This window comes from Lepus europaeus, chromosome 9, assembly GCF_033115175.1.
Source record: "Lepus europaeus isolate LE1 chromosome 9, mLepTim1.pri, whole genome shotgun sequence".
In the NCBI taxonomy this organism is placed as follows: domain Eukaryota; kingdom Metazoa; phylum Chordata; class Mammalia; order Lagomorpha; family Leporidae; genus Lepus; species Lepus europaeus.
In genome coordinates this window covers 39,629,462-39,646,618 of record NC_084835.1, presented here as the reverse complement: position 1 = coordinate 39,646,618, position 17,157 = coordinate 39,629,462, and the positions used below count along the sequence as shown (strand labels likewise).

The 17,157-nt window shown below is 43.3% G+C and overlaps 1 protein-coding gene across 21 annotated transcripts in view; it reads left to right on the top strand.

Moving 5' to 3' along the window:
- Positions 1-17,157, top strand: part of MAGI1 (membrane associated guanylate kinase, WW and PDZ domain containing 1) — a 679,462-nt gene that overhangs the window by 395,806 nt on the left and 266,499 nt on the right. For all 21 annotated transcript variants that reach the window (XM_062201226.1, XM_062201229.1, XM_062201219.1 and 18 more), the window contains exon 2: positions 13,215-13,331. In XM_062201226.1, the coding sequence (XP_062057210.1) occupies positions 13,215-13,331 (117 nt within the window). The remainder of the gene's footprint in view (positions 1-13,214; positions 13,332-17,157) is intronic.

The following is a 17,157-nucleotide window of genomic DNA, read 5'->3' as shown; positions in this document are numbered from 1 at the left end:
CCACTGTGGGATGTGACTTCTCAAGTGGCAGCTTAACCCACTGTGCCACAGTGCCTGCCCAACACTTGAGGATTTTGAGAAATGGAGAATACTGTGAGAGATGGAGGAAGAGGTTCATTCTCAGATCCCAGCTTGGCACGTTTTGTTAGAGGACTTTGTTGTGGCACAGACTATTGTTTCACAAATGTTGGCATGTAATAGAATCATCTGGAAGGCCTGTTAAAATGCAGGTTACTGAGGCCGGCACAGTGGGTTAATGCCCTGGCCTGAAGTGCTGGCATCCCATATGGGTGCTGGTTCGAGACCCGGCTGCTCCACTTCTGATCCAGCTCTCTGCTATGGCCTGGGAAAGCAGTAGAAGATGGCCCAAGTCCTTGGGCCCCTGCACCCATGTGGGAGACCTGGAAGAAGCTCCTGGCTCCTGGCTTCGGATTGGTGCAGCTCCGGCCATTGTGGCCAATTGAGGAGTGAACCATCAGATGGAAGACATCTCTCTTTCTCTCTCTCTTTGCCTCTCCTCTGTCTGTGTAACTCTGACTTTCAAATAAATAAATAAATCTTTAAAAAAATAAAAAAATATTTAAAAAGAGCAGGTTACTGAACCCTACCCTTGGTGTTTCTGGTTTGGTCAAGTCTAAGTGGGATCTAAGAATTTGCATTTCAGGTAAGTTTCTGGGTGTTGCTCTTGGTGTTGGTTCTTTACCCATACTATGAGAACAACTCCCTTCCTTCATCTCAAGAGTTAACTTCACCTCTACCCTAAGGCTTATTTAAGGAGGCTTGTTCACTCTGATGTGCAGGGATAACATGTAAACCAGGAAATAGCAAATTGTGACCCATGGATTAAATGCACTGCCCATTGTTGTGAATAAAGTTTTATTGAAAAATAACTTCATTTTATATAATGTCAATGGCTGCTTTCATGACCAGAGACAGAGTTGAAAATCTGGACATGGATGCTGTGCTCTCAAGGCTGGAGTAGGTACTTATTTAGCTCTTTGCCTTTTGCAGAGAAATCAGGCTGTCCAGCACTTTCATGCTAGTTGGGAAGAGGGAATATGGAAGTTCTTATATAGGAAACTGGTACACTGACAGTTTGCATTTTGTGTGTGTTTTAGATGTTTGGATTTGCTTTGTTTTCATTCTTCTAGTTCAATACCTCAATGCAGTAATGGTAAACATTCATTATTTAACAGCCCATTCTCCAAATTTCTTATTGGGAACCAGTAGTTTCTCAAAATTTAAGAAACATAGCTGTACATCCATGCAGGCTCTCTGAAACATTGTTGACATCTATTTGAATTATTGATGGAAAAATTTTAAATCACATAATTAAAAGGAAAATCATTTTCATTTTGACACTGTGATTGTCAGTTGAGTGATATTGAATTTCTTCCAGACTTCAGTGGACACTGGTGTGACCTTTCTGAAAGGCAGTTTGTCAATACATTTTGAAATAATGTTCATACTCATCAGTCTAGTCAATCTCCTGCTCAGAAATTTTATCAAAAATATATGTTCCAAACTTTTCCATCACAGCATTATTTTAAATATTTTAAAAAGGTAAGCAATCCAGGAGCAGACATTATGACACAAGGGATTAAGCTGCCTGACGGGATGCCTGCGTTCCATATCAGAATGCCTGGGATGGAGTCCTGCCTCCGCTTCCAATCCAGCTTCCTGCTCATGTGCACCCAGAGAGGCAGCAGATGATGGCTCAAGTACTTGAGTCCTGCTACCCCACATGAGAGTCCCAGATGCAGTTTTGGGCTCCTGGCTTTCGTCTGGCCCAGCTGTGGCTGTTACAGCTATTTGGGGGAGTCAATCAGGGGATGGAAGATCTTACTTTTACTTTTTTCACTCCCTTGCTCTTGTTCTCACTCTTGTGTTTCAATTAAAAATAAGTAAACTTTCAAAAGCAATCCCAAAGTTTACTACCATGAAACTGATAGTAGTATTGTGACTGCACATACCTATTTTGCAGCCATTTAGAATCAAGCATGACTAAGGGAAACTAAAACAATCTTTTTTGCAGGGAATCCGTATCAAGAATCTCAAACTTTTTAGTGTGCTTTTTGACCCATTATTTCCACTTTAAGGATCATGAGAAAGCAATCAGAGATGCAGATAGATTTTGTCACGGAGAATAATCAGAGTGGAAATAATTCATATATTTATTAATTGGTGTCGTTAAATAGGTAGTGATGAATTGATCAGATAAAATGCTACGCAGCTCTTTAAACTTTATTATTGAACACGGATAATATGCTGCAAATGCTTGTGAGTTGTTAGAAAATATGCATATAAGTGCATATACATGGCATGATCCTGTACATCTCATATTTAATCAGTAACTAATAGAACTCTGTATTCCATGTAAGCTTGTTTGTCGTCAGCCTAGCACAAAAACTGGGATCAGTTTTGACTCCCCTCCTTGCATTTGTTGTCTTCCTCCATCACATTGGCTAACAGTATCTGTTCCAGCTTTGAATGCTCTCTCCTCCCTGCCCTTCTTCCCAGCCACCTCCCTAGTCCAGATCACTTCAGATCTTGCACGATCAGCTCTGCTGACTTCCTTTGGCACCTGCATCCCCCCTTGACCCACTGCACAGCTGCCAAAGCAGCCTCAGGGTTTTGACCACCTCTTCCTCTGCATGACTCACTCCCTTCAGTGTGCGTTCCTCCTGTTTCTAGAATAAAATGCAAGCCCCTTATTGTAGCACGCAAGTTACAAAATTGTCTGTCCTTTTCTCTTTTTTACCTCAACTTGAATCATCCTTGTCTGAGCTACATGCACTTTACAAAATGCCAGCTGCTTTTCTGCTTCCACACCTTTCGTATATACCATTCCCTCTGCCTGGAAAAGCTTTCAGAGCAAACTTGCTTCTTGTCTTCCTTCGCTTCTCATCTTGGCAAATGCCTCTGTGCAGAGCCCATCCCTGTCTGTCCTCACTGAAATAGGCAGGCTGCTTTCTGCTCCTGGACTCCTGTGTTCTCACTGCTGTAACTTCAGGCAGGGCTCACACAGTATTTGGCTATAGCCACTTAATAAGTATTTGTTGAGTGAGTGAGTGAGTCTCTCCAAGTATATGAATATAATCTAAGTGTGTGTGTTTGTGGGGGTGTCTGTGCGTGCATACATAGGACACAGGTGCACAGAACCTACATGTTGATTGGGCTGCATATGTAGTTGCAGGTGATTTTACTTGCTTGGTTTTCCAAAGCTTGCAATTGCAATGAGTGAATTTTACTTTTTTATTGTGGTAAAATAGAACATACAGTGTATCATTGTAACCATTGGAAGCATACGCTTCCATGGCAAGACCAGGTTACACATTGTTGTGCAGTCATCACCACCATCCATCTTTACACCTTTTTCATCATCCCTAACTGAAATTTTGTCCCCATTAAATAGTAACTCCCTGATAATTTATATTGCTGTTACGGCAAGAAAAATGGTAGGGAAAATGTATTAGAAAAACAAATAGCAAACATCTTTTTTCACAGCAAGCGCACTTAAATTAATTTTGGATTGTAAGTTTGAGTGGCCATAAAACAAGTTAATTTGGTTTTCGATTTATAATTTTATGTTAAAGAAAACCTTTCGGAAGTGCTGAACTGACAGAGATTTTTATTTGCTCTAATAGCTGCACTGCAGTACAAACCATTTGTGTTGCCTTAATAAATGGCCCTTTCCTGCAATGATCATCATTCCTGAGGGGACTGCGTGCTCAAGCAGAGGCACCTGGAAGTGTGATTAGCTTTAATATCCTTATGCAAGTCTCCCTCGCGTTGGAAATGTGAAATGCATGAAGGTGTCAGTTCTAATTGTAAAGAAACACCACTGCACGACCTCTTAGATGTGGATATTCTGGAGGGATGGCGAGGGAGTTGGTTACAAATGGATGAGTTGGGGCCAGCGCTGTGATGCAGTGGGTTAATCCTCTGCCTGTGGCGCCAGCATCTCACATGGGCACCGGTTCTAGTCTGGGCTGCTCTTCTTTCAATCCAGCTCTCTGCTAGTGACCTGGGAAAACAGTGTAAGATGGCCCAAGTGCTTGGGCCCCTGCACCCATGTGGGAGACCCGAAGAAGCTCCTGATTCCTGGTTTTGGATCAGTGCAGCTCTGGCCATAGCAGCCATCTGGGGAGTGAACCAGCAGTTGTCTCTGTCTCCTCTTTCTTTCACCAACCGTAACTTTACCTCTCAAAGAAATAAATCTTTAAACATTTTATGTTCTTATAGTTACAAGTACCATTTGCAACATAAATAATTGATAAAAGAATCCTAGCCTGTATATATATAAAAGTATATAAAAGGAATCTTAGCAAGAAGATCCTTTAGGAAAATACATAAAGAATGTGAAGAGGCAAGTCACAGAAATAGAGAAACAGCAATTTTTGAAACTGGGATGGAATGCTTAGTCTCACTAGTAAGTATAAATTAATATAAAACTGTGGTGTCATTTTATCTTTTTTTTTAAAGATTTATTTATTTATTTGAAAGTCAGAGTTACACACAGAGAGGACAGGCAGAGAGAGAGAGAGAGAGAATGGTCTTCTGTCTGATGGTTCACTCCCCAATTGACCGCAGTGGCTGGAGCTGCGCGAATCTGAAGCCAGGAGCCAGGAGCCAGGAGCCTCTTTCGGGTCTCCCACATGGGTGCAGGGACCCAAGGACTTGGGCCATCTTCCACTGCTTTCCCAGGGCACAGCAGAGAGCTAGATCAGAAGAGGAGCAGCCGGGTTTTGAACTGGTGCCCATATGGAAGGTCGGCACTGCAGGCCAGGGCATTAACCTGCTGTATCACACTGCTGGCCCCTTTATCTTTTTTTTTTTTTTTTAATTGTATTTATTTGACAGGTAGAGTTACAGTCATAGAGAGAGACAGAGAGTAAAGTCTTCCATCCACTGTTTTACTCCCTAAATGGCCACAATGTCTGGAGCTGAGCCGGTCCAAAGCCAGGAGCGAGGTCTCCTACACGGGTACAGGGGCCCAAGCACTTTTGCCATCTTCTACTGCTTCCCCAGGCCATAGCAGAGAGCTGGATCAGAAGAGGAGCAGCCAGGACTAGAAGCGGTGCCCTTAAGGGATGCTGGCACTGCAGGAAGAAGATTAACCTACTGTGCCACAGCGCCAGCCCCCGTTTTATCTTTATTACATTGAAGAGTATGTAAAAGTTGGGCTGTGTAGACAGAGTTAATGCAGCTGGTTTGAGATCCACCTTGGTCCTTAGCTGGTATCTGGGGACTTGGTTTGGAGAGGAGCACTTCCATTCCCTAAACCCATCAAAATGGCTGGCTAAGAATTCCTTGTCAAAGTGCTGTCATTGATACTTTTCTTCTGAGAGCCTGGCATCCTGCTCCATGCCAAGCAGAGGCTGCCTGTGTGACCAGCCCTCAGGAAAACCTCTGGACCCGGGTGTCTAAGGAACTTCTCTGCTAAACAGTTTTTCACACATGATCTTTGGGAATTTTTGTTAAAATTGTATCATCTGTTTGAGAGTCAGAGGGAGAGAGAGCTCTCATCCATTGGTTCATTCCCATAAATGCCTGCAACAGCCCATAGCTGGGGCTGAAGTCGAAGGCTGGGAATTCAATCCAGGTCTCCCGTGTGGTCAGCAAGGGACTCACATCACTTCATCCATTGCTGCTGCCAACCATGATCTGCGTTAGCAGGAAGCTGGAGTCAGGGGCAGGGGCAGGGAATTAAGCCCAGACACTCTTGATAGAGGAGGCAAAAGCATCTTAATTATTTAATAGGCTTTAAGTGCCTGATCCCAAATTTTTGTAATGCTTTTAAAGTGGAATTATTAAATGTCATTGAAAATAAAAATTGCATTGGTCAAATCTGGTTAAAATTTTACACACTAATATGATTGAAGAAAGCAAAGATATATTATTGCTAATTTAAAAGACATAAAATTCCAGAATTCCAGATAGTTGAAGGAATTTCAAAAAGTTCACGGAAAACTAACTAAATGATTATTTTGGTGACAAATATTTTGAAAACCAAGCCTGTTATTTCCATAATATGCACTTCCACAAACTTTTTGAAGGTCCTTTATATAAATTAAAGGTAGAAATATGAATTAATGATAAGTCCAGATGGATTCCAGTCCCCATTTTCACTGCTTAAATTATAAACTTTGTCTTACGATAAGCTCTGAACCAATTTCTTGGAAAAAATTCCACATATTCGTGACCTGTCTGCTCTTTTCCGTTTACAAAACAAATCTTGGATTTCAAAGAAAGTGAGGATGTTATGACACATTCACTGTCCGGCAATTTATTATTTCGTTGGCTCACTGCCCTCGACAATTAGAAGAAGATTTATGGACATGTCCCCTGAATAATTGGCAATTAATTCGAGATTAGATGCCAAAAAGTACAGTATTCTTAATGGAATGCGAAGGCTGAGGCTTTTCACATCCAAATGTCATGGAACAGAGAGTAAATGTTAACCGGCAGCATGGTTAACCCTGCCCTTTTGCACATCCGCAGTAGAGAGTTTTAGTTTTGTGATCATAAACCCAGGCTGGCTTGGCTGGTGTGAATATAAAACTGAAGTGTAACCCACGAGTGTCTTAACAATGTTTTCCACTCTGTATACCCATATTTTATCTCGACAGTTACCAATATAATCCATAGGTATATGGATCTATGTTGTATATGGAATAATGAGATACTATACCCTGAGTCTGACTTGAAATTTTCTTTTTTTGATTCAGTCCATTTTGATTATCTAGACATCTTTTGCTTTTCTTGGTGCAAATTAAAACTGTCAGTGCCGGGGGCAGGCGCTGTGGCGTAGCAGGTAAAGCCGCCACCCGCAGTGCCAGCATCCCATATGGGTGCTGGTTCGAGTCCTGGCTGCTCTTCTTCCTATCAGGCTCTCTGCTGTGGCCTGGGAAAGTAGTGGAAGATGGCCCAAGTCCTTGAGCCCCTGCACCTGGGTGGGAAACTCAAAAGAAGCTCCTGGCTTTGGATCAGTGCAGCTCTGGCCATTGCGGCCATCTGGGGAGTGAACCAGTGGATGGACGACCTCTCTCTCTCTCTCTCTGCCTCTGCCTCTCTGTAACTCTGCCTTTCAAATAAATAAATAAATAAATAATAAACCTTAAAAAAAAATGTCAGTGCCTTTCTTTTTGCAATTTATTTATTTGAAAGGCAGAATGAAACATACAGATAGAAGTGGCAGGGGGAATGGAGGCAGGGCTCTTTAATCCTAGAATTCATTGCCCAAATGGCTGCAATAGCCGGGTCTGGGCCAGGCTGAAGCCAAGAGCCTGGAACTCCATCCAGATTTCCAACTTGGGAGACAGGGGCCCAAGCCATCCTAGGCCCCTTAGCAGGAAGCTGGATCTGAAATGGAGCAGCTGAGACAAGAGCTGGTGCTCCTGTATGGGATGCCCGCATGTAAGCAGCAGCTTAACTTCTGCACCATTGTGCTGGTCCCATCAGTGTGTTTTTAATGTTAAGAACTGTTGTCCAGGGGCCGGTGCCGTGGCATCCCAATGGGCACCGGGTTCTAGTCCCCGTTGCTCCTCTTCCAGTCCAGCTCTCTGCTGTGGCCTGGGAATGCAGTGGAGGATGGCCCAAGTGCTTAGGCGCCTGTACCCGTATGGGAGACCAGGAAGAAGCACCTGGCTCCTGGCTTTGGATCGGCATAGCTCCGGCCGTGGCGACCATTTGCAGGGTGAACTAATGGAAGGAAGACCTCTCTCCCTCTCACTGTCTATGTGTAAAAAAAAAATGCGGGTATCCCATACAGGATATGGGAATTTTGCTAATGGTAAACACTGCTGTTCTTTTATTCAAATTCTAGAGTGCCTTCCACCTCAAGCTAGGAGTCGCAGGTGTGACTATCAGATGTCAGCGATTTCTGCTGGGTTTAGTTGTCTAACCTTTGGCACCAACACAGTGCCTGGAGTTCATTAAGTACACTTTAAGTGTTTGCTTACCAAGCTGTTTATGTCCACACCATTGTAGTACAATAAATGTTTCTCCACTTTCAAAAATAGTAGAAATATCCATTAATCCAAATTTCCTTAGACCTGTATTTTATTTCTGGCTGCTTCTAAGCCCATCGGATAGATTCTGTGTTTATGTGCATTTTTACAAAAAGAGCAAGTGTTGGTGCTTGAACTAATTTTAGTTCTTTCCCTATTCACCTCAACAATTGCCTACTGGACATCATTGTAATTATGATTTCCATCTCTCATCGAGTGCTTTCTCTTTGCCAAGTGCTGTCCGAATGTGTCACCCCATTTAATCCTCACGATAGTCTTGTGACAGAGCTCCTATTATGTCACTGTTCTATTTTTACAGTGAGCAAAGTGAGGTAAGGGGAGAGTAAGTCCACTGCTCGCTTTACCAGCTAATACTCAAGAAGCCAGGATTCAGACCCAGGCTTGTCTGTCCTTATTACCAAGATTTACCTTTAAACATGTTTTCTTTTCTTCTTCCTTTTTTTAAAGATTTATTTTATTTATTTGAAAGACAGAGTTACAGAGAGAGGTAGTGACAGAGAAAAAGGTCTTCTATCTGCTGGTTCACTCCCCTCCCCAGATGGCCGCAACGGCTGGAGCTGTGCCGATCCGAAGCCAGAAGCCAGAAGCTTCTTCTGGGTCTCCCACATGGGTGCAGGAGCCCAGGGACTTGGGCCATCTTCCACTGCTATCCCAGGCCACAGCAGAGAGCTGGACCAAAAGTAGAGCTGCCGGAACTAGAACCGGTGCCTATATTGGATGCCGGCACTTCAGGCCAGGGCTTTAACCCACTGTTCCACAGCACCAGCCCCACACAAGTTTTCTTGAAGTTTGACTCTGTAATGGGAAACTGAGAACCAAGCATCTTTAGGACAGTGCCAAGCACAAAGGAGTTGTTCAATTACTTTGTATATTTAAACTCTCAAAATCAACTATTGCAGTGTAATTTAGATACAATAAAATGCTCTCATTCTGTAATGTTTTTCTAAGTTTTGGCAGACGAGTAAACTCATGCTATCAATACCACAGCTAAAGAATTCTATGTCCCTCTAAAGTTCCTTTGTATTCCCCCTTTTGAAAAACATATTAAAATCATGATAGATACCCAGGATATTACAACACATAGTTGTGGTACTATCCAAACACTCATAGATCTTATTGCCACATATTCCTTTGTTCTTTGCTGACCTTAAGTTCCAGGTGACAGCTGTCACTGTAAACAAATTTAGCATGGCCTAAAACTTTATATGTAAATGAATCACACAGTGTGCTGTCTTGCATGCAAGAACTTTAAAACATTTGTGGGGGGCCGCCTCTGTGGTATAACCAGTAAAGCCGCTGGCACCCCAAATGGGTGCCGGCTATGGAGTCCCAACTGCTCCACTTCCAATCCAGCTCTCTGCTATGGCCTGGGAAAGCAGTAGAAGATGGCCCAGGTCCTTGGATCCCTGCACCCGTGGGGGAGACCCGGAAGAAGCTCCAGGCTCCTGGCTTCGGATCAGCTCAGCTCTGGCTGTTGCAGCCATCTAAGGAGTGAACCAGCGGATGAAAGACCTCTCTCTCTCTCTCTGTCTCTCCTCTCTCTGTGTAACTCTTTCAAATAAATAAATCAATCTTTAAAAAAATTTGTGGGCAAATGGAATTGAAAGATAAGTTTATTTTGGTTCAGAAATCATACTGAAGTCCATGCACGGCTGTCTCTTAAAATGCATCTCCAGAACTTTTTGAAGACTTCCCTGAATGTTTGTGATTCCTTAGTATGTGATAGTTGTTCATTCTTTTCCATTGCTATATAGCACCCCACTGTTTGAGATACCACAATTTGTTTATTACTTTTTTTAAAAGATTTATTTTATTTATTTGAAAAACAGGGTTACAGAGAGAGGTAGAGACAGAGAGAGAGGTCTTTCATCCTCTGGTTCACTCCCCAGATGGCTGCAACAGCCGGAACTGTGCTGAACTGAAGCCAGGAGCCAGGAGCTTCTTCCAGGTCTCCCACATGTGTGCAGGGGCACAAGGACTTGGGCCATCTTCTAATGCTTTCCCAGGCCATAGCAGAGAGCTGGATCAAAGTAGAGCAGCCGGGACTAGAACCGGCACCCATTTGGGATGCCGGCGCTTCAGGCCAGGGCTTTAACCCCCTGCACCACTGCACCACAGTGTCGGCCTAGTGTTTATTACTTTTTTGGTGGCTCTTTGGGTTGTTTCCAGTTCGGGCTCTTAGGAGTAAGGCTGCTATGAAGATTGATTGACAAGCTTTTTTTCAGACTTGTTTTCACTTCCCTCCTGGATATTGGAGTGTAGTTGTTAGGTGACTTGGCTAATGAAAGTGTAACTTCATAAAATACTGACAAATTGTTTTCCCAAAAGCATGTCTTATTTTATATGCTGGCCAGTAGTGTTTCAGAATTCCTGTTGCCCTACAACCCTGCCTACACTTACTACTATCTGTCTTTTTTTGTTCCTGTAGTGGGTTTTCAGTGGGATCTCATTGTATTTCTCTGGTGACTCATTATGTCTAACTTTTGTTTTCTTTTCATGTGCTGAATGACCAGTCATATATATTCCTTTGTGAACTGTCTGTTACAACCTTGTACCTGCATCCGGGAGGGGGGTTGTAGAATGAATGGGTTTTCGTCTTTTTCATTCAGTAAATCCTTGGTGAGTGATTGAATGATCTTAGATTAACTCAAATGTGTGTTAACCTTTTGGCCACTTGAAACCTTAAGTATAATATAACTCATATGAAATAAGCAGCGGTAGTAGTAGATTTTATTTTAAATATGATATTAAAATAAAGATCAGTAGTTTCCTGCCCTTGGTAGGAAATATCATCTTCTTAACCATCACTCTTATTCTCATGGTTTACTCTTTTTGACCTTGAGGAAGCTGTAGTCTATAGACAAGAGTTTTGTGGCTCACGTGGTTACTATATTGCTGCATTGTTTCTCTAAGGCTAAAAAATGCTCTTACCTAATTTTTATCTTTTCTAAAAATGGAAGGAGAATCTTAGCCTTTTTATTTTTAACTGTCACTGAAGCATCTTTGCCATTAAGGGTGAAGGCTGATCTGGAAGCCTTCTGCTGACATGTACACTGCACCTTGTGATTCTAATGTGAACATTGTGTCTGCTTTCTGCATTTTTTAGCTATTTTCTGTATATGTTAGCTTTTGCTTTGTTTAAGTGTAGGGAATCGCAATGAAATAAACACATAAACCCACTCAGGGAACTATGGCTTAAACAACACCAGCAATAATCAAGCAGTACATACCTGGTATTGGAAAAGCGCCAGAGGTACCCCTTGGGTAAGTTGCTGCTTGGGGTGCTTATATCCCATATCAGAGTCCCTGGATTAGATAGCTGCTCTGCTTCCAATCCAGCATTTTTGTTAAAGCATACCCTGGGAGGCAGCACTTGATGGCTCAACTACTTGGATTCTTGTCACCCACGTGGGCGATCCACCATGAGTTGCAGGCTCCTGGATTCAGCCTGGCCTATTCCTAGCTGTTGCGGGCATTTGAGCACTGGACCGACAGGTGGAATTTCTCTGTATGTCTTCCTTTCTTTTATGTAAATATATACATATGGTTTTTTTGAAACAAGAAAAGCAACACAGAATAGGGACATGTGTAATTCCTCTGTAATGAGGAATGAAGTCTGTTTCCCCAGTTCATTCTCTTTCCCTAAAAGATCTAACTGCTCAAATTTCTTCTGATTTCTTCTACTAATATATGATCTCTCCTTTTATTCTTTTAAACCTTTCTTTTTAAGGCTTTTTATTATTATTATTATTTTTTGAGAGAGAGTGAGAAAGAGAAACTTCCATCACTTGCTCACTCCCCAAATACTTGCCGTGGCCAGATCTGAGCTGCCCCAAACTGGGAACTAGGAACTCAGTCCAGTTCTCTCATGTGGGTGGCAGGAACCCAATTGCTTGAGCCATTGCCACTGCTTCCCAGGGTCCGCACCAGCAGGAAACTAGTCAGAAGCTAGAACTGGATGTTACACCCAGGCACTTCGATATGGAATGCTGGCCTGAATGTCTGCCCAGTCTCTCTTTTTTTATTTTTTATTATCTAAAAAAGTATATATGAGAGGCAGACAGACAGAAACATACATATACATGCACACACATACAGAGGAGGGAGGAGGAGGAACAGAGGGAGGGAGGAAGGGAAGGAGAGAAGGAGGGAGGGAGGGAGGGAGAGAAAGAGAGAGAGAGAGGGCTCAAGCTAGAGCTAGGGAGCAACAGGGAGCTCCCATCCACTGATAAATTCCCAAGATGCCTGGGATGCCTGGGGTTTGGGAAAGGCCCAAGGTGGGAGCTGGGAACTCACTCGCAGTTTCCCAGCTGAGTGGCAGGAACCCAATGACTTGAGCTGTCACCAGTGTTTCTTAGGGTGGTCATTGGCAGGAACCTGGAGTCAGGACCCAGCTCTGGGAACTGAACCGGACACTCCTGCATGGCATGTGAGTGTCTTAACTGTGAGGCTAAATGCCTATTCCTATGGCACACGCTCAATGTAATAGCTTAGTTTACATTCTTTTTATTTCAGCCCTCTAGTATTATGTGATATAGGAATCCCCCCCCCATTAATACTATTTCTTCCTTTTTTAAAAATGATGTATTTGTTCATTTATTTGAGTGGCAGAGAGAGAGAGAGAGAGAGAGAGACTGAAAGAGATCTTCCATCCACTGGAGAGAGTTAGAGAGAGAGAGAGAGAGAGAGAGAGAGAGAGACTGAAAGAGATCTTCCATCCACTGGAGAGAGTTTATTCCCCAAATGCCCACAATGGCTAAGGGTAGGCCAGGATAGAGCCAGGATCCAGGAACCCCATCTGGTCTCTCACATGAGTGACAGCAACTCAAGGACTTGAGCCAGTGCCTGCTGCTTTCTAGATACATTAGCCCACTGATTTCTAGGTTCATTAGCAGAGAGGTGGGTCAGGAGCACAATAGCTGTGATGACAACTGGCACTCTGATATGGGATTCAGGCCTCTCTCCAGCAGTGGCTAAACCCGCTGCGCCACCGTGCCTGCATGTCATTTCATCTGGACTACTCTCTTGCTTGCCTTTTCCCCTGCAGAGAAAAATCTCACATCCATTGTTTTGATGACTGAGGGTGGCCAAGGAGAACTGCATTGTGTGGTTTTCTTTTGGCTGCTGTATACAACTTTCAGCCCTGTTGTTGATGTTTTCTGTCTGATGTGTCTTTTGCAGGAGGAAGGCTGAACAAGGACCTGCGACATTTTCTCAGTCAGCGGTTCCAGAAAGGGTCTCCTGACCATGAACTCCAGCAGACCATAAGGGATAACCTTTACCGCCATGCTGTGCCTTGTAAGTAGCCAGTTTCTGGCATCTCACTGCTGGGTGAATGTGTAGAAAGTCAAGGAAAAAAAAGGTCGCTGCTTTTCTAAAAGGTTATCACTGGTTCTGGAACACTTGGCAGCTTTCCCGCTCAGCTGACTTGCTAGGTTGGGTGAGTCGTAACAGGCAGTGGGACCAACAGCACAGCTTCACGGTATGCCTGAATGTCCTTCCTAGCTTTGCCATTTACTGGTTTGCAAGGATGGGCAAATTACCTTTCATAAAGTCCTCTTTTCACATGAGTGGAAAGGATGTGCCAGTAGTACTAGCTTCATCGAACTATGATGAAGACTAAATGCGATGAGTTGTGTAAGGCATTCTCCGAAGTATTGGCATGGTGCAAGCTTCTGTAACTGTTAACTCTCATTGTCATTAATAGAATGGGCCAATCCAGAGACTTTTAGAATGACTTGGATGGAGACCAGTGGATCCCTAATGGCCCCTCAGTGAGCTCTTTCTCCCCATACTTTCTGTCCTTCCATCCAACTCTATTAGATTTGTGAATCAGAATTTGTTATATCTTTTTTTTTTTTTTGGAGGAATGGTTTTTACAGATTAAAACAATCCCAAATCCCCCAAAATGTTGGATTAGATCAAATCTAAGACAGCAGGACAGAAAACCTAGGAACTCTGAAAGCTGGGTTTGTGTTAAGGGAATGAAGAAGGCAGTTGGTTGATCGGTCTACATTTAGATTAAGTGGCCCTCAGTTGTAGTGAAGTACTGCTGTGCCTGCCGCACTGTGGTCCTGCATAGCTGACCATAATGGGTGCATGGAGGGAAGACATACATCGACTTTTACTCAAGACATGAGGGGAGAATGATTCTTCTTCTATTGCTTGAAATTCTCCTTTTCTTCTGTATGACCCTATCTTTCAAAATTTGAAATATTTTACTTGGAAATAACTTTTTTTTAACGAGGCCAAGAAAGGAGAAATCCATGTTTAAGGTAACCTGCCTATGAATGTGTTTTGTTTGCTATAAATGGCTTCCTTTAAAAAAAAAGTTTTTGTGAGTGACTTTCTAAAGGGCTGATATTTCCTTAACCTTTTATAAACTGATAAGCCCAATAATCAGACATTTCTGATGCTTATAACAACTTAGGTTGTACATCTAGGCTGATGCCTTGAGAGATCAGATTCTAGATTAGCCTCTTGCCCTCCATTTTATTTCTTAATTAAAGTCAGGTTCTAAGAGGAAAGGCGAAGAGGTAAATTGCCAGTGACATGGGACAGGGCTTCATGGTTGCCTCTTTCCACTGAGAGGCAGGGCTGCACTTGACAGAGAGAGACTGTAGCAAGGTATTCACGTGAGTGCATCTGTGGCACTCAGCATTTGCATTGAAAGCTGGCATTCTAATAGCATCTTCTTCATAATCCCCAGTATTTTGGAGTAATAAGAGTGGTAGTCATATTGGTGGGGCATGGATTATCATTCTATTTTTTTTTAAAGATTCATTTATTTATCTGAAAGTCAGAGCTACACAGAGAGAGAAGGAGAGGCAGAGGGAGAGAGGTCTTTCATCTGCTAGTTCACTCCCCAGTTGGCCGCAATGGCAGGAGATGCGCCAGTCTGAAGCCAGGAGTTAGAATCTGCCTCTGGATCTTCCCATACAGGTGCAGGGGCCCAACGACCTGGGCCATCCTCCACTGCTTTCCCAGGCCATAGCAGAGAGCTGGATCAGAAGTGGAGCAGCCAGGTCTTGAACCATCACCTATATGGGATGCCGGCACTGCAGGCGGTGGCCTTACCTGCTACGCCACAGCACTGGCCCCTATCATTCTATTTTTATACATCAAGAAACTGCGATAGGGGCCAGTATCCTATGTAGGTGCCTGTTCAAGTCCCAGCTTCTCTACTTCTGATCCAGCTCCCTGCTAATGTGCCTGGGAAAGCTGTAGAAGATGGCCCAAGTGCTTAGTCCCCTTCACCCATGTGGGAGACGCAGAACAAACTTCTGGTTCCTGCTCCAAGCTTCGAATCCACCAAGCTCTGTCCATTGTGGTCATCTGGGGAGTGAAGCAGCTGATGGAAAAATCTCTGTGTCTCCTCTCTTTCTCTCTCTCTGTAAGTCTTGTGTTTCAAATAAATAATTAAATCTTAAAAAAAAAAAAAACCAAAAACACAAAGAACCTGAGGCAAGAGAGACTGGCTGGTGTTGTGGTACAACAGTAAAGACAATGCCTGCAATACCAGCATTCCATATTAGAGTGCCCGTTTGAGCTCCGGCTCCTCTGCCTCTGACCCAACTCCCTGTTAACGCACCTGGGAAAGAAGCAGTAGATGGCTCAAGCACTTGAAATCTTCTCACCCATGTGAGAGTCTTTGATGCAACACCAGCATTCCATATTAAAATGCCAGTTTGAGCTCTGGCTGTTTTGCTTCTGACCCAACTCCTTGTTAATGCACCTGAGGAAGAAGCAGAAGGTGGCTCAAGTACTTGAAATCCTGTGCCCCATATGGGAGTTCTGGATGGAGTTCCTGGATCCTGGCTTTGGCCTGGTCCAGTCCAGGGTATTGCGGTCATTTAGGGAATGGACCAGCCTTTGGAAGATCCCTCCCTGTCTGTCCCTCTCTCTTTCTGCCATGATGCCTTTAAGATAGATAAAATAAACATTTTTAAAAGGAATAGAAACTGAGGCACATAGATAAGCCAGTAAAAGTAAGGGTGCAGGTGGCAAAGGCTTGGAGTCTCTCAAGCCCACCGATCGTCTTGACTCAATGTCAGGATTTACTGTTACAGTAGTCCCTTGACATTGAAGGTCTTTTATGCCCATTTGACAAATCAAGAAGCAGCGTCTCTAGGGGATTAAGTAACTAATAAATAGCAGGTCCTAGTCTTTTTGACTCAAGCCACTGGGGGGCTGTTTCAGTAGCTGTACCACACCTGGCTCTGAAGTTACAGTGTAGTGTGTTGAATACACTTTTGCCGAATTCGGTGATTATAGAATCATGATTGTTCTGTGTAATTTTTCCCCTTCTCAGATTCCAATTTAAGAAATGGGAATGAAGCAAATGAGCACACCATTTCTTGATGCATCTGTGGTGTTACCATGGTTACCTGTGGGCATGTTTTCCCATTTATTTTTTTCCACTGATTTATTGGACCTGACTGTGAGCTAAATGGCTTGATTTTAAGCTTACCACTCCATAGGAATTGGGGCAAAAATGACTTCAGTTGGTGGAAAAATTATGTTTGTCTTTGCTTGTATAAAACTCTTGGTATTGATGTTTTATTTCTCCAAAACCAGTAAATCAGGAATTTGGAAAGTGGAAATGGTGTTCGACTGACAGAGAAAGCAAGTACCAATTCATTTTACATTTCATTCATAAAATGGAAAATAACTGCAGAGGAGGTCTGAGTGTGGGGCAGAGCGCCTGCCTTTGAACAGGAGGAGACCAGAGGTGACTTGGGATTTGGTTTCAGGCTTGGATTACTCTGGCCTCATTTGTGTTTATTTTGGTTCTTGAGCTCACGTGACTCGTAAAGCAGAGCTCTTACCAACGCTTGTGCTAATGGATCCGGAAGCCCAAGATGTGGAGAATGGAGCCTCCCGGTTTCGTTGTCACTGTGCCATGGTGAACTGAGCTCATGTCTCCTGTGTTTTCAGAGCTTCTTGCTGCGGATGTTGTAGGGATGTCAGTATTTTTTAAGAAGGCATGACTTCATGAGCAGGTGCTTGGGAGTGGGATAACCTTTGTGTCCTAAACATTTTAGGAGGCTCGGGGGCCACCTGCAATGAAGACTTAGAGCTCCCTCATTCTGCAGTTCTTTTTAGTGTCACCATAGTGTAGTCT